Source organism: Tursiops truncatus, chromosome 9, assembly GCF_011762595.2.
Source record: "Tursiops truncatus isolate mTurTru1 chromosome 9, mTurTru1.mat.Y, whole genome shotgun sequence".
In the NCBI taxonomy this organism is placed as follows: Eukaryota; Metazoa; Chordata; class Mammalia; order Artiodactyla; family Delphinidae; genus Tursiops; species Tursiops truncatus.
In genome coordinates, this window is record NC_047042.1 from 2,602,354 (window position 1) to 2,625,320 (window position 22,967).

A 22,967-nucleotide genomic window follows, 5' to 3' on the forward strand; every position below is an offset into this window, starting at 1 on the left:
CCCCTCGGAGGCCGAAGAACCGGCCTCTGGAGATGGTGCAGGTCCCTAGTCCAAAGCCCCCCTCTGCGCCGTCTCGGGCTGACTCCGGCGCTGCCCATGACATCCGGCAGGCAAGGGGGAGAAACGGTTTCAAAAGAGGGGGGAGGGGCTTCCCTGGTGGCGCAGTGGTTGAGAGTCCGCCTGCCGATGCAGGGGACGCGGGTTCGTGCCCCGGTCCGGGAAGATCCCACATGCCGCAGAGCGGCTGGGCCCGTGAGCCATGGCCACTGAGCCTGCGCGTCCGGAGCCTGTGCTCCGCAACGGGAGAGGCCACAACAGTGAGAGGTCCGCGTACCGCCAAAAAAAAAAGAGTGGGGAGGCCAACGCAGATACGGGAGTTTGGGTCGGTTGCCACTTTCATTCAACTCAACTTTTCTGAGCGTCTCTTCTGTTCCGAGCGCTAGGCCGTCCCAGCTCTGGGGATCTGAGGTTGACGCCCAGGCACGAGAACACGTAGAGGGCAAGAACTGGGAGGTGCGGAGAGGCCGCCAGGTCCCTGCAGCCTGCAGACCGGTCTCTCCGTGGAGGAGAAGAGACAGGCTGCGGACTGAGCCAGCGCTCACAATCCAAGAAGCTCGCGACGCAGCAGAGCCAGGGAAACAGGAGGCTTTTGAGAAGGTTCCCCACCGCTTCAAAGGGCGTTAAGTCCCCGGAGCAAAGCACACGCCGTTCTGGAGGCAACGTGTGGGTGCAGGGCAGGGGCCATCACACAGAAGCTGGTCTTCTAACTACGCTTCCCCCCAGAGCAAGGTGACTGGAGCCAGGGGCGGCTGCGGGGGCAGGGAGGGAGGAGGCCTAGATGTTTGTAAGGGTTCCTCATTTCAGATGCTGGTGCTGGCCCCTTGGTAGAGGCAGGAGGCCCCAGGGCGTGGCCAGCCAGGCCCCGCCCTCACACAGTATGGCGCTGTGGGATGTGCAGTCAGCTGCTCGCTCAGGGACAACGGGGCCATGGCTGGAACTGGACGGATCTTCAGCTTTCCTGGAGGCTCTCGCGGGGGCAGCAAGCGTGCTGGTGAGCGATGGAGTTCTGGGGCCAAAACATCGGGGTCCTAGGGCTGACTCTGCCACACGCCAGTGGCCACGTGGAGCACAGCGCCATGGGCTGCAGGACTGTCACCTGTACCGGTCGTACGTGTATGTACAGAGCTGCCGTGAGTAGCAAATGAGGTCAGAGATGGGAGGCGCTGCCTGGTCCACAGCGGATGCTCCAAAACGGCCATCACATCGTGTCAACGTATACGGCGCTCGCGCCGTTAGCACTAACAACAGCCAGGCGGCGCTGCCACTGTGAGCGCGGCCCGGTCACCTCGTCACATCACGATGGCGCCAAAGAGGCCCCCGCCCTCCGCCCTTGTGAGCCGGCATCAGAGGTGCTGCCACATCGCCTCGTGTCACCCACGGAACACGACGCATTAGTACCAGTTCCTTTTTCATCTCCTTTTTGTTTTTTCCAAAATAGATAATGTTTTTGCTGAGCAACAGAAAAAACGAAAAGAAAGCACTCAAATATATAAAACCTTGAAGGTCTCCCTCCACGTCTGCCCCATCTACACCGCAGCCTCCAGGCTCCCGTGAGCGGCCTCTGTGTTCCCCTGCAGTATCGTGTTTGCATACGTGCCAGCGAAGCTAAACACGCATTTCCATTCTCGCCCCACCAATGCAGTGGCCTCTTTACACAACAATCTGCACTTTGCCTGTGAATTGTTAATAATACATCCTGGAAAATTTCCCACAACGAGACCCAGAGAGGAGCTGTTCCTTTCCAGCCGCAGGGGGCTCCTCTGTGTGCACGTCCCATAAGCCAGGGAACCAGCCCCCTGTTGAGGGGCACTTGGATTTAACACCAGCTTGTCAGGGCGCAGCCGACGACATACGGTATCTTAAAGCAACAGGGCATTTCTTCTTCTATTACAGAGCAGTAACATTTAAATGTACACCATTTTTAATTAATTAATTAGGCTGTGTTGGGTCTTCGTTGATTCGCGTGGGCTTTTCTCTAGTTGCGGCGAGTGTCGTTGCGGTGCGTGTGCTTCTCACTGGGGTGGCTTCTCTTGTTGCGGAGCACAGGCTCTAGGCACGCGGGCTTCCGTAGTTGTGGCTTGTGGGCTCAGCAGTTGTGGCTCACGGGCTCTAGAGCACAGGCTCAGTAGTTGTGGCGCACGGGCTTAGTTGCTCCACGGCATGTGGGATCTTCCGGGACCAGGGCTCGAACCCATGTCCCCTGCATGGGCAGGCGGATTCTTAACCACTGCACCACCAGGAGAGTCCCGTGTACACCTTCTTTTGTTTTACCAGTGACAAGACAAAAAAAACAAAGGAAGATTCTGGGAGAGAGGAACACGGGTTGCCTCTCCAGGGAGCCCGTGGCATCTCCAAGGAGTTTTCCGAGCTCAGCCTCCCACTGTCTCTTGATCTAAGTGACTCTGCCGAGAATCCTGGACCAGCTGGACCCTCAGTGAGGGTTGGGGACTTTTGTAAAGAGACACCCAGACCACTGCATGTGGTGGCCACAGCTGAGCAAACACACTTCCCCCACAGGCCCCTTGACTTTGGCCAAGTTCGTCTTGTCAACTAACCTGTAACCCACGAGGACTTTATGTACCTAAGGAATTCCAGACACGTGATGTGTGTACGTGCAAAGGAACATTTTGTGGGACATCCAAGTGAGCTGCGCCTGCTGTGCACTGAGCTTGTACTAAAGGGCGTGTGAAGTCATCTTGGCAATTTCTGTGAAATCACTGCTGGGTGCGATCCCACGTGAGGGTCCGTGCAAGACATTTCTTTTAGAATTATTGTCAGGAGACACCATTTCCCTTGAGACTCTACGGTGAGCCACTTGATTCGTTATGTTTCCCTCATGGCCTTGGCTTTCTGAGAATTCGGGAGTCTGACGCTCCGTCAGGAAAACCATTAACCTCCTGATGACCTACGTGCACCCTCCCTGACCCGACTCCCCGGTCTCGACCTTTTTCTTCCTATTGGTTCTCAACCCCCGCCCCACACCCAGGGTACACTTGGTAACATCTGGAGACATTTGGGGTTGTCTCAGCTGCTTGGGGTGCTACTGGCATCTCGGGGAGAGACCAGGGGGTTGCTAAGTGTCCTGCAAAGCACAGGACGGCCCATTGCCTGGCCCCAAATGCCAACAGTGCCGAGGCTGGGGACTGGCTCTGGTTCCTCTAACGTTAAGGCTCTGTGGGGAGCTTCTGAGACTCTGGAAAAATGTGTGAGGACCCTTGATTCCTGTAGCTGGTGACGGAACATGGGAGGGTGACAGGCACTGTCCATGGAGGGGGTGCGCTGATGCGGGCGGTGACCGCAGGGGACCCACCTTGAGGAGCCTGAAGGCCGTCATCCAGCACGTCCGGCTCTGCTCGTCCTCGGCACACAGCAACCGCAGCTCCTTGGCCTCGTTCCTGACTCTGTTTGGCTAAAGGAGATAAAGGAAGACCCCGTGAGCATCACAGGGAATCGGACACACACCTTCCGTCAGGCAGGGCTGAGCCCACACACGGCAGGACGTGCCGAGCATCACTCATGCTCTGCCGGGCACGGACCGGCCCCGGGCGGCTGCGGCCACTTAGTACTTAGCTGAGTGGTCAGCCGTCCTCCCACGGGAGGTCCTGGGGGAGACAAACAGGAAAGAAACCACAAGGTGGGGGCGGCTGACGGGGCATCTAGCTCCCTGCAGAGAATGCCGATTCCTGGGTCGGGGACCTGCTCTGGGGTCTCAGAAGGAGGCGTCTTCGCTTGCTTCTCAGGAAGACCGAGGACACAGCCGTGGGGAGGGCCTGCTGGGTGAGCCGCCGTGGGGAGAAGCCCCCGGGGCTCAGGGCTTCTGGGGCATCTGAGTGGCCCCAAGGACAGACCTGTGGAAAGGCCCAGGGGGTGAGACCAATGTCACCCCAGAGCAGGGAACCGGAGCAGGGCAAGCAGCGGAGGCAGGTGGTCCCACCCAGAGGCAGGGCCAGGCTGCGACGGAGGAAAGCCTGCAGGCATAAGCTTGGCGGGTGTCCACAGGAACCCTCTGACCGCAGGCCCGAGGGTCAGTGCTGGGGGGGACACCGGCCCAGCTCTCCACCTCGGGAATCTGGAGGGGGAGCAGGGCCGGAACGACAGCCCAAGTCCGCTGACGCTGCGGGCGAAGCAGAGGCCGCGACACCCAGCACGTGGGCCGGGGGAAGGAAGCACCGGCCGCCTGGGCCCCGACGGCTCCAGCCCCTCCCGAGGCCACTTCCCACCAGCCTCCCGTGCACCTGCGCCTTTAGCTGGTTTGAAGTCAGTTCGTATTACTTGTAACCAAAGAAGCTTCACCAAGTGAAGCAGAAGACGGCATTTTCGGATGGGACGGGCTCCTTGTGCCCTGTCTCCTCCGCAGGCTCAGGAGGCAGCCTGGCTGGGGGACTCGGGCTCGCTCACTGGCTACCCGATGTGGGCAACGGGGCCGGGTCAGTTCCCACCCTGTGAGCACCTGCGAAGACCCAGGAAGACGACGGAGGTAGAAGCCTCAGTAGAGGGTCTCGTGCACAGTGGGTATTCAGTAAATATCTACTAGTGCGATGACCAGCATCACCACAGCTTCGCCGAGGGGGGAGGAGCGGGCCCCCCCAAAGTGTGGAGAGAAGCCCCCTGTGTGTGCCCGTGCACGCACACACAGGCATGCACACGTATGTCTACATGTGTGCATGTGTTCGTTCACATAGGTGTGTGCAGGTGTGTACATGCACATGCACGAGTGCACATGGGAGCGTATGTGTGAGTTTGTGTCCTCATGCACGTGCACAGAGAGAGGGCAGAGCTGTGGTCACCCCTAGTCTAATGTCCTGGGGACAACAAGCCCACACAGAAGGTGTCAGCTCACTCAGTACGCTGGAGGCCACCCAGTGACAGGCTGGCGGTCCCTAAGCCACTGGGCCCGTCGACGGGCATTGTCCATCACGGACTCTGCTTCTCTCTGAGCATCTGAGCTACTCAAGGACGGACACGTCATAAGCACACAAGAAATATTTTTATATGAATGAATAAATCTAGTGTGAAACTACGTTTCTGTTAAAAACAAACAAACAAAAAAAAGCAGCACCCAAGAAAGGAGGTCCCTGGTTTAATTCCAAAGTGCCTAGTGGGATGCTGTCTGGGCATCTCGGAAGGGCTGCGGATGGGGTACCTTTATGCAGAAGCCATAGTCCGTGGGGGCACCGTACTGCTTCCTGCCAGCCATCAGGGAGAAGATGCGGCTGTCCTCCAGGTCGGCCAGCAGCTGCAAGTGTCTGGGCTCCTGCAGGAAGGTGGTCAGACTTAACAGGGGAGAACTTCTCAGCACAGCCAAGAGCCAGTGTTTCACGCCCCCGTCAACAGAGGGCAGTCTGTGCGTGCTCTCAACACCTCTCCCCTCTGAGAGTCTACAGATTATACCCATCGTGTAGAATAAGTGCTAAATTAAAACCACATCCCGCAGCCCCCGCCCAAAAACACCCACCCTCCCAGTTCCCAGACAGAAAACGGTTACAATGTTATTTGACACTGCCAAATCAAAGCCCCATAAAGTGAAAACCAGAAGATCTGGAAGCTAAGGTCAAGGTTCGGAGCACACACTCAAATGCAGGACCCACAGCACCTTTGCTATGCTGCGTGGTCAGAGTCCAGCTGCGTCCGCAACCGTCCCACCTCCTCCTGAACTCCCCATCCCGCATCTGTTGCCTGCTCTAGGCTACACGCATCCCTGGGCTCAGCACCGATGACGATGATGCATAAGCCACACATCAGAGCTGGGAAGTCAGGAAGTTACCCTCCCCACTGCATCTGATGAAGACCCCATCTGCAGAAGGAAGGGCGGCCGGCCACGCCCCTTCTCTCCTGCGGCCACGCCCCTCCCTGGTGACCACGCCCCTTCTCCCAGAGGCCACGCCCCCTCGCCGAAGGCTGCCCGCTGCTCTCCTGACCTCCCAGAGCAGTAGGACTGTGGCCTGATGCTGGGTCAGCACTTTCCCCTGGGGTCCCCAGCTCCTCCCCGCCTCTTTCCTTCGAGAACAGAAGAGACCGCAGCTCTCGGGTGTAAAAGCAAGGCCAAGGTCAGCTGGGTACGTTCCCACGGCAGGCGTCCTCAGACGTTACAGGAAAGAGTAGGTCAGAGATGCAAAGACACCAAAGGAGACCCTGGCAAGGCCAGCCCACAACACCCCAACTGTCCTCGGAGGCGGGCAGCCGTCTTCCGCCCCTCGCCTCCTCTTCCCACTGGGGGTGCGCACAAAACCCCAATTTATTCCACGCAATACCTACAATAACATGTATTAGATTGCCATTAGGGTGGCAATAATCAATCGTATATCCTGCGGCTAGCTTGGATGCCAACTTCCGAATTATAGAAACTAAGTTAGCATCTTTCAAGGGACTCAGGCAGGCAGGAGGTTCTGCTCCCAGCCCACAGAAGGGGCCCGGGCTGGCCAGCTTGGGGGTGGGGCAGTGACACAGCCCCGGGATCCCTAGGTCTGTGTCATCACCTGGTTTCCCAGGTGGGGCTGTGCATCAGGAAATCTGAGTTTAGCTGCTACACAATCAGCTTAATAAGTCACGAGCTGGGCGGAGCCCAGGGTGCAATTTAAAATGAAGCCCACGCTTACTCGGAACCCTCCCAGCCTGGTGCGACCGGTGGTCACGGCTTTAAGACTCACCTTTGAAGCTCCCTTTGTGGAGCAATAGAGGCCGGATCGCCGCAAACACACGTACAGCTTCTTCCACGACTTCCTTCCCAGCTCCTTCACGTGCAAAAAGCCTTGAATCTCAGGACAACTACTGGAGTTTAAAAAATTCTGTTGAAGAGCAAATTTTAAAAGTTAGATAATGCTGACATGAAAATATGGAAGCAGACATATTATCAGCATCGCCGACACTGGAACATTTTACGAATTAGTAAAATACTGTTTTGGGGTTAAACTGAGTGTTTTCAAGTGATATTTTTCCTTTCAAAAGTCTTAAAATTCCCATCTAAATTGGGGTTCTAAAACATAATTAAGTGTTTAAACATACACAAGCAAATGGACTTCTCTAACTCTGACAGAAAACACAAAGTCATAAATCTCCTAATGGACAGTGTGTTTAAGCATCCTGCCTTTTATTCTGGTTTCCCATAAAAATCCCAGTCTGGTCCTCAGAGCTGGGGCAACAGCAGTGCCAGGAGCACCGATTACGAGCAGGTGGGCTGGGAGCAAGCATCCGGCCGTCACTTTGACCGCGTGCCCTCCAGCGAAAGCTGTGTGTCCAGTGTCTGTCCAGCTCCTGGAACGAACACCCTGGCGACGGCCTGCTCCCCCGCTAAGTCCTCCCACCAGCCACACCTCTTTCTTTAGGGAAGGTAGGTGAGGAACCAGATCTGGGGTGACCCTCGTGGGTCCCCTACACTGACTGAGAGGGACACAGCTCCTCCTGCAGACGGTATGGGCCAACTGGGCAGGTCCCGGTGCCCCCGGGCAGTGCTTCCGGCACCTCAAGACATCACCGTGCACGTTCACCAAGCATCAAGCCGTCTCGGATCAGGCAACTAAAAAGCAGGAAACCACTTTACCCTCCTTGTGCACGGGCCACGATAACTTAGTATGACAACTCTCACCCAGGGCAGGCAGATGCCCTGTGTGGAGGGCCCAGGACACAGCACAGCGGCTTTCAGCTTCCAGAGGCAGAAACACAGCAGGAAAAGGAGGGCTCAGGGCAGACTTCTGCAGCAACTACATTCGAGTACTTTCTCTTACATTCAGTGCCACCTGGAGAGTGCTGGCTGCCTTAGGGAATGGTTTATTCCCTTACTACTTAACGTGCCGTTAAGAGACACGTCTTTAGGGGTGCAGAGGAATATCCTGACTTCCCGGGACAGCATGAGGCAGCAGTAAGCGTGGAGAGGCACCCGATGGCCTCTAGGTCAGTGTATCCTGTTTCTAAGCGCTTGTTTTGCTTTGAAGGAGCCTGGCTACATGCAGCTTTCCCAGGGAAACACTCATTTCTGGTGACTCTAAATTCCACGAGGGGCCAAGGCTCGTACATGAGTAACAACGCAACCGCTCCAGGCTCCTACCAGGCCCCCAGGACAGCCTGAGAGCTTCTACGCAGAGACTCCAGCAGAAGCCTCTTCTTGCCCAGTACCTGCAGAAGCTGGGTCTGACTGCCGTTTGACTGCTGGCACCAGGCAACCATCTGTTCTGGGAAGAAATTCTAGGCCATGGAAAAACAAAGATGTCAGAGGTTAGCTTAAGAGTGGGGAAAAGCATACTTACAGGTATGCCAGTACCGAAAACTTTCCTCCAGGTAAAATTATGTACAATTTGTATTTAAAATGACAGTGCTTTCTGTTCCTTTATCACACAATGGAAACACTGACTTCAACGGGCTGCATTTTCCCTTCAACGCTGCACCAAGTTTGGAGTGTCTGTGATGCCCACTATGATCCACGTCTGGCACTGCACCAAGGCAGAGGGCTGCCGCGTGTCCTAACTCAGGGACACAGATGCGTGGCATGAGATAAAGAACCCCTGAAACTAGGAGATGCGCACAGAGATGTGAAGAGGCCTTTTCTGGTGCATCGCCCAAAAGTAGCTACCAAATTTCTTCCTTTCAATGAAAAAGCAGCTAAACTATCAGAACCAGAAGTTGATGCTGGGACCCCCCCCCCCCCACCCAGTTGCTGCTGCTGTAACTCAGAATTAGGACTGGCGCTCACACCACGGCAGGTACGAGCTCCATCCTGATATCCCACAAGGCAAGGGCCCCACCCCGCAAAAAGCAGAAAAGAAAAGAAAAATCAAGGAGAGTAGCTCAACCCACCTGGATTTTGATTTCTCTACTGATTCTTCCCCCAATAATCCCGAAGTAATACTTGCTATTTGCAGAGAATAATGAGTTTTTATTTTGCTGAGTATTTGACTAAGTTACTCCTAGAGACTAAGCCCCTCTCCCACTCCAGCTATTGGGAGAAGGTGATGGTTAGCTCCGGCCAGAACAGAGGCACTTAGTTAAGCATCAGAGAGAGAGTTTCAAGCCAGGATTGCTTAGTTAACTAGCCACTCAGATTCTCAAACCCAACTGCCACCCGTTACATCTCAGTTATTTTGTGACCTGCTACTACGAAACTCAAGTATAAACTGCAAGATTTCAAGAGTGCCAAACCCCAGACTCAAAGAGAAAAGACTCACCGTGGGATTTTTGAAAAACTCGTATTTTGCATAATTCTTCCTGAATAAAAATTGACTTTCACTTGCCATGGTGCTCTCTACCTGGGCCACCAGCTCATGGTCTTCCAAGCACCTTTCTGCAGAGGAAAAGTACTGTGTGAGATAAACAGGCAGAACCTTCAAGGCAGCCTCACAACCAATTACAAAATCTGCTTGACTTTTCTGTTCCTCTTCAAACTTCGTCAGCAAAGACGAGGTCAAGAACCAAAAGTAAACCGAAACCTCTAATGTGTTATCTCAAATGCATAGGAGGTCTTAGGACACAGAGTATGAGGAACTCAGGTCAGTCTTAACTTTCATATACTTTTTCTCAATTTGGCATCAAAAAAAGACTCTGCGCAGGTGATTCTGCCTTTAAATTAAGAAATGTCAACTCTTGGAAAGAACAGGGACTCTAATGACTGGGAAAATGTCCCAAGACACAGGACAGTGGGAAGGCTCTGAGCAAGGAGGACGCACAGGCGGGTGGGTAGAGGTGGGGGGCAGAAGCAGGACGGCTTTGATTTCGTGAAACTCAGCTGCCTAGGAGGGTGTTAGGGCGTAACACGGGAGGGAGTGGGCTACCAGCAGGCAGCCCGTCCCCACGCCCGGCTGTCCGCTGGAGCCCACGCTAATCACGCACACCCCGGAGCTGTTCTCACGGCGGGACTGTGCCGCTGGGAAGGACACACACGTGGCACAGCACTCGGGGGAGCGTGCACGGACACACGCTTCGGTGCCTGACTCAGCAGCGGCATCACCTGGGGCGGCGTTTCCCTCACAGTCCGACACTCTGGCTCCACGTGGAACATGAGAGGCACGTGGCCTGACGCCCTCACGTGTCCCTGCACAGCCTGCTGACCGGGCGGCAGGGAACCAACCACGTTCAATAACGGGATACGCGACAGGAGCAAACGAGCCCAGGGCGGTTTCGACGTGTGAACTGAGGCCCAAACGGCGGAGCAGGAGATGCCACGAAACTGACACGAACGCTCCGTCGGCCCTTCCCAGCTCCCGCTTCCTTGCACACAGCCAGCGCGGAATCCCCAGGAAGGACGAGGTGCAGGGTGAAAGCGTTCCTGAGTCAAAGCCATCTGTGAACGTGGGAGAACTCCTGTCCACGAAGGACAGTCACCAGGCCAGGGGTCTGAGCCGGGCCCCGCGGGCACACAGGGCACACGAGGACGGGCTGTCCTCGGTAGAGACATAGTTAAAGCCTGAAGTTCCTCCCCACGATGAACAGAAAGCTCAGGCACCTCAGGAAGGGCCGGACCTGGCACCACCAGTGAGCCACAGACAGGCCCACTGGTCCCCGGATGAGGCGGGCACTGGCAAGCGATTCAGGAACCGCACACCCTGCCTGAGGACGCCCCCAGGACAGAGGGGAAGAACCAGGGGCAGCCTGAGCACGGTTACAACAGCTATGTCTGCTGCCAAGATAGGGGTTAGCACAATGTCATTCATTTAAGACAAACCCATGACTTTCCTTGAGATTTTTGTTCAGAGAAAACATTTCTGTGGTTATGGGGAAAAAACCAACTATGACCCAATAACCTGCTGATGGCTGGTTTATAGAATTAAAATTTTTTACCAGGTAAAATAAGGAGAAAGAAAAGAGCGGGGTGGACCTAAGGGAGGACAAGGCAGATGTCGAGTTTCAGGGGCACAGGGCCCTCCCAGCGGGAGCCACTGGCTCGATAGGGCCCCAGGATGCTGCAACCCAGGCAGGATCCTCTCTTCCCAGGCCTAGCTACCCTGGTACAGCCGCATACGGCAGCGTGAATAGACTGTCAGCAGTCCCGACAGGAGGTGCTTCTCTGCCCCAGGCCACTCCGCTGACCCCACGAGGCCTGGGAGACCTACAGGTGGAAACCAAGGCCGCTGCACCCTCTGCGGCCAGTGGTGGGACCAGGACTGAGCTCCTCAGAGATGCCAGAGCTGTCGGCCTGGCCTCCCACTGAAGGCCCAGGACCTGTGCTCACAGCTTTTGAAAGGCCACTGGGACAACCTCAGTTCAAAGCTCTTTTTGTCCAGGTCTGATTTTCTCTCTGATTCTAAAGACACATATTTTCAGATGACCTCAGGCAATAGTATTAAACGCTCACATCACCAGCTACAGATGTCATATGATCACAATGGCCTTAAGTAAAACTGCCATGTGACTTTTCATCCAAAAGGACTTTTTGTACAAATGGAAGAGGAAGACGTCCCTCAAAGGGTATCTGTAGTTTTCTGATTTCCGGAACTAAGGCCAGCATCTATGCCGCCACCATCCTCTACATGAAAGACATTTAAAACTCAGACAACTCAAAAAAAAAAGCATATTTTGTAGACTTCTCAATGATGGCCATCCGACTCCTGGGCATATACCTGTACAAAACTCTAATTCAAAAAGATACATGCACCCCTATGTTCACAGCAGCACTATTCACAACAGCCAAGACAGGGAAGCAACCGAAATGTCCATCAGCAGAGGAACGGATAAAGAAGACGTGGTACACAGATACGCATACAACGGAATATTACTCACCCATAAAAAGAATAAAATAATGAACATGGATGCAACCAGAGATTATCATACTGAGTGAAATACCATATGATATCGCTTATGTGTGGAATCTAAGGTATGGCACAGATGAACCTACCTATGAAACAGAAACAGACTCACAGAGATCAGACTTGTGGTGCCGAAGGGGGAGTGGGGGAGAGAGAGGGAAGGATCGGGAGTTTGGGGTCAGTAGATGCAAACTAGCATATACAGGATGGATGAGCAACAAGGTCCTACTGTAGAGCACAGGGAACTATACTCAACATCCCGTGATATAAACCATAATGGAAAAGAATATAAAAAATGATGTATATACGTGGATAACTGAGTCGCTGTGCTGTACAGCAGAAATGAACACAACACTGTACATCAACTACACTTCAACTAAAAAAAGCAGCGTATCTTACTTCTGGGGCCGTGCAGCAGACACAAGAGTCCTCGGCAGAAACCTGGGCGGTCCCGAGGGGTGAGGTGGGGCTGGCAGACCCAGCACCCAGCCGAGGGCACTGGGAGGCGTCAGCATCCCACCTCACTGCCCCCTGAAGCCCCTCACCGCCTGGCGCAGCCCACGTCACAGAGACGGGAGCGCTGAACAGCTGCCCCGGGCTTCCCGGGCTGTGCGGAGCTGTGTGCAGCAGAACACGCCCACAGCAAACATCCTGACGTCTGGATCTGCCCCGTAAGCAGCCTCCCCGCTAGGTGTGTATTTTAGTGGGGAAAGGGTGTCATTTGGTGCCTTTCAGAGGTAACAGACACAGAGACAGAGATAGAAAAGGATCAGCCTGCAGAGGCCGCTCTGAGCCCCAAGGCTGAAGGCAAGGCGGCCGCTCCTCCCCGGCCGGTCTGTGCAGATGTCAGCATCTGGAGGCACCGGTCACGCCACAGGGCGGCCGTCACGCCCTTCTCATCTGACCAGGGACAAACCCAGAGCAGCGAACAGCCCGAGGAAGGGTTCCTGCTTCTTCCTGAGGTGTTTCGTCCTGATTCACACGACAACAGAACCCCCCAAATCCTTGAGGTGCACAGGACCCGGCTGTGACCCTCCTCGGTGACGGTGCCCCAGGCTTAAAATTAAGTCCCAGCCTCTCCCGCTGACCCACTCTGACGCCCGTGGTCACTCAGGGCCCGCCTGTGGGAGCCGCTGCACTCCCAGGGGGATGGAGCTTACAGGTGGGCCCATCTTCAAGTTCACGGGGGGCACCAAGATGCTATTTTTCATGCCAAAGTTCCTGTTTTTCAAGATTCCTTTAAAATACAGTTTGTGTACTTGATACAGCTGCAGGCTGGCTGTGTAACATCCCTATGCCCTCTACCTATTAAGGTGTCCTGGCTGAAGTGAGCCTGGCTGCTCACCTGCAGACAGGAGGGCAACGGCCCCATCCCAGCCCCTGCTGGCTGGACTCGGGGGCTGTCCGGTGGCACTGGCTGGGGACAGTGGTTCCACGTCTGAGCTCTACCCAAAATACTGGAGCCGAAACATCCCATCCAGGCTGGACTTTTGGGGCCAGTAATGGTTGGAGAGATCAGGAAAGGTATGAGTTCCCGGGAAATCAGGAAACACAGGACACGGTCACCTAAGACCACTATGCACTCAGGGCTCTGCCCCAACTCTTCAAACCAGCAAGTGGTGCAGGAGCCCACACTGGGGACCAGGAAGGGCCCTTGGACCTGGCTCTGGCAACAAGCCCAGTTCAGAGAGATGGCAGAGAGGGTCCTTCCAGCAAGAGATGCTGCCCGCGCCGGCAGCTGCCGCGGTTCCTGCCCCTCCGTGAGCCTGATGCTCTGGCCCCGCGGGTACCCTCGGGGGCTGCGGACCTCACACACGCACGTGGTCTCCTGCTAGTGGAAAGGAAGCCGTCTCGAATGGCCATCCTGGAAACTGCCCCATGTCTCCTAAATCATCGCTCGTTTCTGAGCGCGAAAAGGTTGAATACTGTTAAGGATATGATATCTAGCTGCAAAGATCGGCATCGTAATTGTGCTTGGAAATCCTCAATTTCTAAGGCTATACATCAACTCAGTGCTGTAAGAGTGGGCTGCTCACCCCTCCATTACTGGGGACTGGTGGAACCACCGGCCTTAGGGATCTGCAAGCATCATCTCCCTTCGGCCTGAGCTGCCAGCCTCGTGTATGTGCAGGTCCCAGGAGCATCCCCGACGTACACCCCATGAGAAAGTGACCTTCTAAAGGGAGAATCAGTGACTGCGGAGGCAGGGCTGGTGGCTCTGCCCTGAGAATGGGGGCGGCGGACTCGTGTGCCAGGGGACCCAGGAACACGCCCAGGACGCTGTCAATCACAGAGAACGCTGCACACCCCACCCAAGGGGGTTTATGCTGAAACACCACAGGGAGCCGTGAAAGGCCCTCCCACAGCCCTGCCCCACGGGAGGCATCAAACAGGGAACTGGACCTTCCTCTTCCCACCACTGGGCATCTGACCATTACATGCTGGCGGATAATGGAAGGAAGAGGATTTTCACCTAAATAACAACTTAACGGATCAAAACCAATATTAAATCATAGGCTTGGATCACAAACAAGAACAGGCAGGGAAGACACAGGGCCGGGGATGCAATAAGCTCTGTGTGGAGAGTGGGAGGTTTCCCTGGGCCCTGCCCTTGCAGGAGGGCATGACTGACTTGGTGGAACTAACACCTGCAGAACCCAGGCATCAGGACAATGCGTCCCCTCGCTGCTCCTGAGAAAGGAGCTCGTGGGAGAAGGGGAGGAAGACTCCTCTAAGGGGGCTTCGTGCATCTGAAGGTCAGCTCACTGATTTCTTTTTGTCAACCAGGATCTAAAATTTGATCCACATGTTCTTTTTTATTTGTTTCATCATTTTACTTGCCCCTCTCCTTTTTTTCTTTTCTTCCCTTTTTACTTGGTTTTATAATAAACTATTGTCCCCTAAAGGGGAGTATGTCAATCCATCTGTGAATAAGAGAAAGAATACAGAATAAAACGTATGGACATCACATCCCTGAGAGTGGTGTGTGCATGTGCATTTCGTATTTTACTCCCTCAGAATAAATTTTCAACTGATTGATCATTTTCCAAGTTTATCGTCTACTATACGATGCTGCAGAAATCAAGTGCTACCACATAACAATGGAATCAGAATTTCTCAAGCAGTCCCTATGGGACAATGTTCTGTGTATCTGCATCCATTCCGTTATGTTCTCTAGGTGTGGACAGTGATATTCACGTATTATAATGTCTACAGAAGTTTTTTCATAGTTCTTTTCAAATTAAAAGCACAGTCAGACTTTTGAATGGTCTTTCAACAATATTCGTTACTTATATTTGGCTCCAACTATGCAGATGCATTTTTAAAATTACAGTAAGTCCCCTACATACGAATGAGTTCCGTTCCGAGAGTGCATTCGTAAGTCCAGTCTGTTCATAAGTCCAAAAAATTAGCCTAGGTACCCAACTAACAGAGTCGGCTGTATAGTACTGTACTGTGATAGGTTTACAATACTTTTCACACAAATAATACATAAAAACAAACACACACAAAAAATAAAGAAAACATTTTTAATCTTATAGCACAGTCCCTTGAAAAGTACAGTGGTACAGTACAACGGCTGGCACACAGGGGCTGGCATCGAGTGAACAGGAAGAAGAGTTACTGACTGGAGGAGGGAGAGGAGGTGGGAGATGGTAGAGCTGAAGGATCGACAGCAGTAGGAGAAGGAGGGCAAGCTGCAACTTCACTCACGCCTGATGTTGATGGAATGCACATTTGCATCTTTGAAAGTTCGCAACTTGAAGGTCTGTATGTAGGGGACTTACTGTAATTCTCTATGTGTGTGTGTATGCATGTATATGGGTATATATACACGTGTATGCATGCATGTGTATATGTATCTGTATATACATGTGTGTGCACGTGTGTCCATAAAAACTGCAGGGTTCCGACTACTGTTTAGTTTCCAAATTACTTGTGTGTCAACAGATGCTTTTGGTGACCCTATCAGACCACTCGGGACCATTTATGGATGTCCCAAACTGGAGCTTGCCAGCCGGTCGCTGTGCTGTGGCACCACTGAATGTACCTGTCAGGAGAAGCCTGCTGGGGACGAAGGACAAAGCATCTGATGACACACAAGTGCACTGCAGATCCGTAGTAACGGGAAAGAAACAAGGTGGAGTTCTTAGCGTTCACTTTACAACGCACACTGTTTGATGGCACAGGGGAGCCAGAACACGTGACTTCCAGCAACGCCAACTCAAATGTACCTCGTGTCATGTAACCTTAGACTGTACGACATGAGTTGCCCAAATGCCATTTAGTGAAAGAATATTCCAGACCTAGAGGCTTAATTTCAATTTCTTTGTCATTCTTAAAGGTCAAGAGAAAAATGTTAAACTATGGGAAGAAGTTTGCAAGCGGTGTAGTTTTTCTCTCCTTCGAGACACAGAAGAAAATAGAGCTGTTGATTCAGAAAAAATTCTAGTTTTAAATATGTGCCTATGATTTGGAAGCATCGTACGTTATCCAAAAAGAATTTCAACGGGAGTCTGAAAAGCTTCTTTACCTGAAAATAAGCCGCCTAAACCAAACAAACCAACCAATCAAAGACCTCAATGAGTTCTGTAAATAGCACCTATTTAAAAATAATCTCTTGCTCTCTCGAATCACTCAGAGACACTGTGTGAGACTCAAGCTTAGGTGACATTGCTTTATGGCAACCCTCGACTCCCGGGGGCCTCCCCGTGCCCTCCTACAGGCTGTCACCATGGCTCCCCGACCCCGTCAGGTAGAGAGCTGCTCTCTGCAGTGATGCCAGAATCTCCCCAGGGCGCCTCCGGCTGCACACCCAGACCACAGGTGTGCAGCGAGCCCCTGAGCCCCTCACAGCGACTCCTGCGGACAAGTCACAGGGACCCTTCCCTCCTCCTGTGGCTGAGCTCTTGGGAGTTACTGCTTCAAACTGTGCAAGAGCGAGATTCTGAAAGCACCAGGGGAGAGAGGCCTGGGAGGGAGGAAGGTGAGATTTTAGGAAAAAGAGGCAGGAGCATGGAGGACGACACACAGACCGCCTGCTACGCTGGCTGGCAGGGGACACTGCAGTGACAGTCCGGCATCTGGCGGCAGAGGTCTTCACCTGAAGGCCCACCGAGCACCCCACTGCTCCCCCCCACCTGGAGCTGCTGCCCCCCACCGGAGCTGCTCCCCCCCACCTGGAGCTGCTCCCCCACAACCGGAGCTGCTCCCCCCCACCCGGAGCTGCTGCCCCCCACCGGAGCTGCTCCCCCCCACCTGGAGCTGCTCCCCCCCCCCCGGAGCTGCTCACCCCCTACCCGGAGCTGCTCCCCCCCACCCGGAGCTGCTCCCTACCTAATCCCAGGTGCGGGTGGTGCTCCACCAGCGTCCAGCTGTTGTCGTCCACACAGTGACTTCTGTAAACCAGCAACTGGCACAGGTCCCTGGCTGTCGTGTCCGCCAGTATCTCCACCACTTTGCTCGTCCCGTCTTCGCTAAAGACTTTAACATCCTGCAACACAATGCGGTGACACTTACAGATGAACAACCTTGGGTTTTCAGAAATAAACACTGAAACAAAATAAACAGGAAATGTGTAGACAGCAGCGCTCCAACACATGTATAATTGTTCTTCCAGGCGGCAGGTGACCAGAGGCTGCGGGTCTGCAGGCCACGCCCATCGACACTCCCCTTCCCTTCTCCGCCCCCCCCCCCCCCCCCCCCCGCACCCGTGGATGCGCAGGGCACCGTGGGATCACAACACAGGCTCTTACAACACCCAAGACACCTCGGGGACACATGGCCAAACCAGAGTGTGTGAGCTACTTCTCTACCACCTGTCTTGGGAAGCAACAGAATTCCTTTAAAATACTGCTGGCGGTCTTGGAACTGGACATTTTACACTTGAACCAATTGTGAGAACAAACAAAGCAACAGAAGGCCCGCAGAAATCCTAACTTTCCGCAACTCCAGCTGTTCTCCGTTTCTAGGGTCCTCAGTGCAGCAGACAGCACCCAGTGCCTCCTCCTGTCACCGCCACTCACCTCGTGCTCATTGAGGTGTAGGGAGAAGATGAGAAGAAGTAATGTGAATATGCTGAAATTGAAAATACTAAAATGATGGGCATAGTAAGAGCAGTCACAAAACCCTCTGGCCCCACCCCCTACAAAATTACAAGCCACCTTAGTTTTCCCAGTGTTGTTCAAAGCCATGACCTACCAACAGCTCCCAGGCAAGGGGCTGGCCAAGCAGAAACCCAGAGGACCAAAAACCTACCCTGCGCCAGCTGCAGAGCTGACGGGGTGCCACCTTTAGGGGAACCGTGAGATGCTTCAAGAAATCTTACCTCAACGGCATGGAAAAAGCAGTCCGAGGAACGAGACGGCATTTTAAATCGAGACTGTCCCTGCAGGGGAGTGTGTCCCGGCCTTCTCCCACTGTCCCTGGCAGGCAGGGACCCCTCTCCGGGCACCAATGGTGGGGACGGAGCCCCAGCGGGCAGGCTGTCTCTGGGCAGCAGGGAAGCGGCTATGAGGCCGCCTCGGGCTCGGTCCTCTAGCTCGTGAATCAAGCCACGAGGGGCAGACCAATCAGGTCCCTGGCCGGGCCTGATGCAATCGCCCCCCACTCCCACTCCGGTGCCCCCGCCCGAGGCGGAGGTGATGACAACCCAACGACAACACAAGGCTCAGACCAACACTCCAGAAAAACCCCTGCTCATTCTTTCCCATGGCAGTGAACTAACAGGCAGGACACTCGGCCTGAGCACGTGTGTCCTCTGAACGCAGGCCTGTCTGCCAAATCGCTCAGCAACCTTGATCCCTGCAACCCATGCTGTCACTTGCGAGTCTGGAGCTGGAGCTCTCTGTGTCCTGAGTGTTAGCTGGTCTTAAAGAACTGGCCGCAGCTCTCTGTCTGTCTGTCTCTCTCTCCGTCCTTTTTCCCGTGTTTTTGATCAAGTGCAGACTTTGAACGTTTATTTCCACAGCACGGAGTCTGGCAGGGCAGTGAGTTGCTGGGATGACGTCCCACGGGGATGGCACGTTCCCACAAGGACCGTCCCAGCCGCCGTAGGGCTCACTCAGCCGGAGGGGAGGCAGGACCAGCCCGGGGGACAGAGCCCTTCAGCAGGGCAGGGTCCCTGCCCCCGCTGTTCCTGCCACCTCCCTGCCAGCCCCCCAACCCGGGCTGGGTCAGGACTGAGGGGTCTGCTTACAGCTCACATTTATCTTTAAAGAAATCCACCCCCTGTCTTTTCTGGAATTGATGTTTCACTCAATGACAGCTCTACTTCTCCAAAACCAATTAAATATGCAAACACAGCTGTCATGACTAAGTGTATAAAAATAAAATTTAATTTCAACAGAGAAGATGTCTCTGGTCTATAGGTAAACACTTTGTGAGAACAAATGCATTAACATAAAAGAAAAACAAATTTAAAAAAAGCAATGACTTCATACAATTCCTTATATATATGCTAATTATATATAATTACATACATACATAACGTATGCTACAGCAGTGCGCGCATACAACCACCCAATCAACTACCCCAATTCTTCTTTCCTAAGTTTCTAAGTGAGCTTATCTGTGACTACAGTGAACACTATTTTCCCTAGGAAACTTAAAGTAGGTTGAAGTGTGTTTCCCATCTCTCTCTCCAAGTCTTTTCCTGCCCAAATCATCCACAGCACCAGCTTTTAAACCTTCTTTTCAGCCCTGCTGCACTTTTCTTTAAACTCTCTCCCTCACTTCTCTGTGGCTCCGAGGCCATGCCCCCGAAGGTCTATATATAGTCCGAGTATTAAAATCTAAGATGTGCTTTGTCATATGGCCACGTCCCCGGCTTTCAGATCCCCAGAGCCGGCTGGGGGAGGGCCAGGAGGGGAAGCTGGGTCCGGGCTGCAGGCCTGCGACAGGGACAGACACAGAGGGACACAGGCTCCAGGACAGGACCTCGAATCCTGCACTGTCCATGCTGCTCCTGGTCGCGCTGTCCAGCTACCTCCCCCAACTCACCAGGGCCAGCTGACCACAGGCGAAACAGGCCCCAAGACAGACAGACAGACAAGCAAGCCACCACACACCCCTGCAATCTCACACTGGGAGCACGTCTGGAGCTCCAGGTGACAGTATCTGTAACGAATACACACGCACAAAGGAAGCTGTCCCCACTGCGCCTCTAGAGCCGGCAGCTCTGGAAGCAGCATTCTGCATTGTGCCCACTGGCCCTGCAGCCAGCTCCTGGGCGGTGCTGGGGCTCATTCTGGAAGCAAACGAGGGTTTCCATCTCAACCTTCAGCGCGACGGGCCTGGGCCGAAGGACGCCAGGGAGCAGGCTGAGGCCCGCAGGTCAGACGCTCGCCCATCCTGTGAGGGCGGGATGCGGAAGCGCCTCCCCTGCGAGCCGGCCGAGGCCTCCGCCCCACCGCTTCACAGTTCAGCCAGGAGATCAATACCAAGGGCACATATGCATCTGGGGTAAAACTTCCAGGGAACACACGGGTGGATCTGGGTCCTGCCAGGATCGGGGAGAACTCCGAGCGATCCACAGTGCCAGCCCGGCCCAGCCCCTCCCTGGCTGTGACCCCAGTGATGGAAGGTGAACCATCACTCATGGCCCCCTTGGCCCAGGCGGGGCTTCAGGGGAGATGTTCTAGGATCAGACCCGCTGCAGTCCGGCCTCGTCACTGACTAGCCGTGGGAACGTGGCTTACTGGCCCAGCCTGTCTGTGCCTCACCCTTCTCATCTGTAAAATGGGGACTCTGTCAGCAGCATCTGCCTTACAGGGTCAGCCTGCCTTGGGCCAACGGGAGCCTCTCCTGAAAAGCTCCCAGCCACCTGTGCCTGCCTCCGGGGTGCCCTCGGACGGACCAAGGACCTGGGGACAAGGCAGGTTCCCACCGAAGGCCTGAGACCCAGCAGCGGCGGGTGGGGATGGCGGGATCCTGACAGCCACGACTGACTCAGGTGTGCGGTTCTGAGAAAGCAAACCCATGACGGGTAAGATGCACCGGGAGCAACTCAATTGGAAAAACCAACCACTGAAACTTCAACTTCTGTTTCTGCACCACAAAGGAAATTAAGTAGCTAACTGCTTTTAAAAATAAAACAATAATTTATTAAGAGTAACCTATACGGGAAAAGAATCTGAAAAAGAATAGATGCGGTGAGTCCCCTACATACGAGAGTTCCGTTCCAAGAGCACGTTCGTAAGTCCAATTTGTTCGTAAGTCCAACAGATTAGCCTAGGTACCCAACTAACACAGTCAGCTGTATAGTACTGTACTGTGGGTTTACAATACTTTTCACACAAATAATATATTAAAAAACACACAAAAAATAAAGAAAACACTTTTAATCTTACAGTACAGTACCTTGAAAAGTACAGTGGTACAGTACAACGGCTGGCACACAGGGGCTGGCATCGAGTGAACAGGAAGAAGAGTTACCGACTGTAATCGTTAGAGAAATGCAAATCAAAACTACAGTGAGATATCATCTCACACCAGTCAGAATGGCCATCATCAAAAAATCTACAAACAATAAATGCTGGAGAGGGTGTGGAGAAAAGGGAACACTCTTGCACTGCTGGTGGGAATGTAAATTGGTACAGCCACTATGGAGAACAGTATGGAGGTTCCTTAAAAAACTACAAATAGAATTACCATATGACCCAGCAATCCCACTACTGGGCATATACCCTGAGAAAAACATAATTCAAAAAGAGTCATGTACCAAAATGTTCATTGCAGCTCTATTCACAATAGCCCAGAGATGGAAACAACCTAAGTGTCCATCATCGGATGAATGGATAAAGAAGATGTGGCACATATATACAATGGAATATTACTCAGCCATAAAAGGAAACAAAATTGAGTTATTTGTAATGAGGTGGATAGACCTAGAGTCTGTCATACAGAGTGAAGTAAGTCAGAAAGAGAAAAACAAATACCGTATGCTAACACATATATATGGAATTTAAGGGAAAAAAATGTCATGAAGAACCTAGGGGTAAGACAGGAATAAAGACACAGACCTACTAGAGAATGGACTTGAGGATATGGGGAGGGGGAAGGGTGAGCTGTGACAGGGCGAGAGAGAGGCATGGACATATACACACTAACAAACGTAAGGTAGATAGCTAGTGGGAAGCAGCCGCATAGCACAGGGAGATCAGCTCGGTGCTTTGTGACCACCTGGAGGGGTGGGATAGGGAGGGTGGGAGGGAGGGAGACGCAAGAGGGAAGAGATATGGGGACATATGTATATGTATAACTGATTCACTTTGTTATAAAGCAGAAACTAACACACCATTATAAAGCAATTATACCCCAATAAAGATGTTTAAAAAAAAAAGAAAAGAGTTACTGACTGGAGGAGGGAAAAGAGGTGGGAGATGGTAGAGCTGAAGGGTCGTCAGCAACAGGGGACGGAGGGCGAGCTGCAACTTCTCTCATGCCTGAGGTTCTGGTTCCTTGCTGGATTCAATCCCTCTTCAAAGAACGATCCAGTGGTATCTGGGTAGTAGCTCTGTTTTTCTCGTCATAGATGACACGGTAGCAATGGATTACATGCTGAACGGCTGCAACCTTTGCGTACTGTTCCACGTTTGGGTCCTGTGCCTCAAAAACTAACAGTGCCTCCTCAGATAAAGAAAATCCCCTGCCACTTCCTGCATCGTGAATCTCTTCGGTTCTGCAGTTACTTCTTCTTCCTCTTGTACCTCTTCGTCCTTTCTCTGGGCCTCCAATTCCATCAGGTCTTCATTAGTAACCTCCTCGTGTTGCACGGCAAGGAGTTCAATGAAGTCGTCCTCTTGCAGATCTAGCTTGAAATAAAGACACTGTACTACTGTACTCTGTTATACAGTACTACTGTACAGTAAGTACACGAAAGCACAACCCCCTGTGGAGGATGCATGCACGTGACAATGTATACCAGACACGTGAACTAACTTACATGACTGGATATGCAAATGCACATTCGCGTCTTTGAAAGCTCACAACCTGAAGGTTTGTATGTAGGGGACTTATGGTATATGTATGTGTATAACTGAATCACTTTGTTAGTACACCTGAAACTAACACAACATTGTAAATCAACTATACTCTAATATAAAATAAAAATTAAAAAAGAAACAGAGAAAAGAGCAAATCAATTTCAAGGCAACAGCCACTTCAATACTTATAAAA

At 53.0% G+C, this 22,967-nt stretch overlaps 1 protein-coding gene across 6 annotated transcripts in view; it reads right to left on the bottom strand.

Moving 5' to 3' along the window:
* Positions 1–22,967, bottom strand: part of GRB10 (growth factor receptor bound protein 10) — a 198,230-nt gene that overhangs the window by 28,870 nt on the left and 146,393 nt on the right. For all 6 annotated transcript variants that reach the window (XM_073809482.1, XM_073809483.1, XM_033862771.2 and 3 more), the window contains 6 exons: positions 17,127–17,283; positions 9,216–9,331; positions 8,170–8,238; positions 6,708–6,845; positions 5,204–5,314; positions 3,371–3,469 (listed from right to left, as the gene is read on the bottom strand). In XM_073809482.1, coding sequence (XP_073665583.1) covers positions 3,371–3,469; positions 5,204–5,314; positions 6,708–6,845; positions 8,170–8,238; positions 9,216–9,331; positions 17,127–17,283 — 690 coding nt within the window. The remainder of the gene's footprint in view (positions 1–3,370; positions 3,470–5,203; positions 5,315–6,707; positions 6,846–8,169; positions 8,239–9,215; positions 9,332–17,126; positions 17,284–22,967) is intronic.